General features: G+C 39.2%; 1 protein-coding gene and 2 non-coding genes across 4 annotated transcripts in view; all 3 read left to right on the top strand.

Annotated features, from left to right (window-relative positions):
• LOC116669561 (small nucleolar RNA SNORD10) overlaps positions 1-35 on the top strand; it is a 139-nt gene extending 104 nt beyond the window's left edge. Inside the window, exon 1 of the small nucleolar RNA XR_004326815.1 lies at positions 1-35. This exon is cut by the window's left edge and continues 104 nt beyond it. This is a non-coding gene — a small nucleolar RNA (small nucleolar RNA SNORD10).
• eif4a1a (eukaryotic translation initiation factor 4A1A) overlaps positions 1-1,385 on the top strand; it is a 26,597-nt gene that overhangs the window by 21,763 nt on the left and 3,449 nt on the right. For both annotated transcript variants that reach the window (XM_032544471.1, XM_032544472.1), the window contains exon 5: positions 844-1,012. In XM_032544471.1, coding sequence (XP_032400362.1) covers positions 844-1,012 — 169 coding nt within the window. The remainder of the gene's footprint in view (positions 1-843; positions 1,013-1,385) is intronic.
• LOC116669562 (small nucleolar RNA SNORD10) overlaps positions 1,292-1,385 on the top strand; it is a 139-nt gene continuing 45 nt past the window's right edge. The window contains exon 1 of the small nucleolar RNA XR_004326816.1: positions 1,292-1,385. This exon is cut by the window's right edge and continues 45 nt beyond it. This is a non-coding gene — a small nucleolar RNA (small nucleolar RNA SNORD10).

Here is a 1,385-nt window from a genome sequence, read left to right as displayed (position 1 = left end):
TTCAGAGACGTGATCATACATCACTTCTGAATACAGCACCCATCACATGTCTGAAGGGAGTCATCAGCTAGTGTTGACATAGACGTGACGGCAGACGTCACTATGCATAAATCGGCTGAGGGTGCTTAAGTGGAGGTAGTAACTGATTTCATGTGCCAATCTACAAATGTCTTGCACTCAATGTGTTGCATTTATAATGAAATCCAACTGCTTGCACAGCACTTAACACCAGATGCTGACTCGTATCATAATTGATGATCTTTTGTGCTGCGGATGGATAACTTGCTCAAAACACTGTACAGTCAGATTACAGAATGATAACACTGTAATCGAAGCTTAGAATATGATCAAAGCCATTATGAGATTCATAGTTCTATTATTGTGTGACCTGGCAGTTTAGCTGTAATACTAAAACCAAATGCTTTGATACTGTTTTGGGAGGCAGTCTTGGGCATTGTCACCCTTTTTTTGATCCCCAAAAAAGAAGGCCCTATTAATAAATTTACAGAATGAGATTTTTTTGGATAAATGATCATCTGTAAAGTTATGAGAATCACATCACTTAACTGTTATGCAGCCTTTTAAAATCCAGGAGAAGACAACACTTATATTACAATATCAAAATTTTAAGAAAATATCCAGCCTTTTGTCAATATATTGTCCTGAAAGAAGGCATAGGTCTTATGGGAGTTGATAATAAATGGACTTTGGTTGTATTTTTAAAAGGCTTCCACTGGGATCCTAAAGTCAAAAGGTTTGTTTCTAATGGCAACTGGTTTAACCTGAAGTTTTTGGTCATTAAAACGGTACCGTTTCTCTTTCATAACTTCATTTTAAATTTAGATCCAGAAGGTGGTGCTGGCCCTGGGTGACTACATGGGAGCCAATTGCTATGCCTGTATCGGAGGGACCAGCATTCGCAGTGAAGTCCAGAAACTGCAGGCTGAATCCCCTCACATTGTGGTGGGAACCCCTGGCCGTGTCTTCGACATGTTAAATCGCAAAAACCTCTGTAAGTCACCATGGGAACCAGTTGTGTAAAAGAGCTGAAATGGTAGCGGTTGACCTTATCTTTTTGAAACAGTTTTTCAAATGAATTTCCTGAAAATTGACTGCCGTATTTTCCAGACTAAGTTGCTCCGGCGTATAAGTCAGTCAGAATTAACACTTTAAAAAACGGTAATTTTATAATGATTAGTTCACTACACAAGCAATAAATTAACCTGCAGTTTTTGTTTGTAATCATGAATCAAACCATTGATGTAGTTTTTTAGTTAATCATGAGACGTGCTGTATAATGATGAAACCCATGCGTGTCAGCTGACTCTGTACACCGCTGCTGTGTTGGTGCTCTGGTTGGCGTTTTGCTGGCCTGAGTTCTCGGC

The sequence above is a fragment of the Etheostoma spectabile genome, chromosome 19 (assembly GCF_008692095.1).
Source record: "Etheostoma spectabile isolate EspeVRDwgs_2016 chromosome 19, UIUC_Espe_1.0, whole genome shotgun sequence".
In the NCBI taxonomy this organism is placed as follows: domain Eukaryota; kingdom Metazoa; phylum Chordata; class Actinopteri; order Perciformes; family Percidae; genus Etheostoma; species Etheostoma spectabile.
This window is presented reverse-complemented; position numbering and strand designations above follow the sequence as displayed.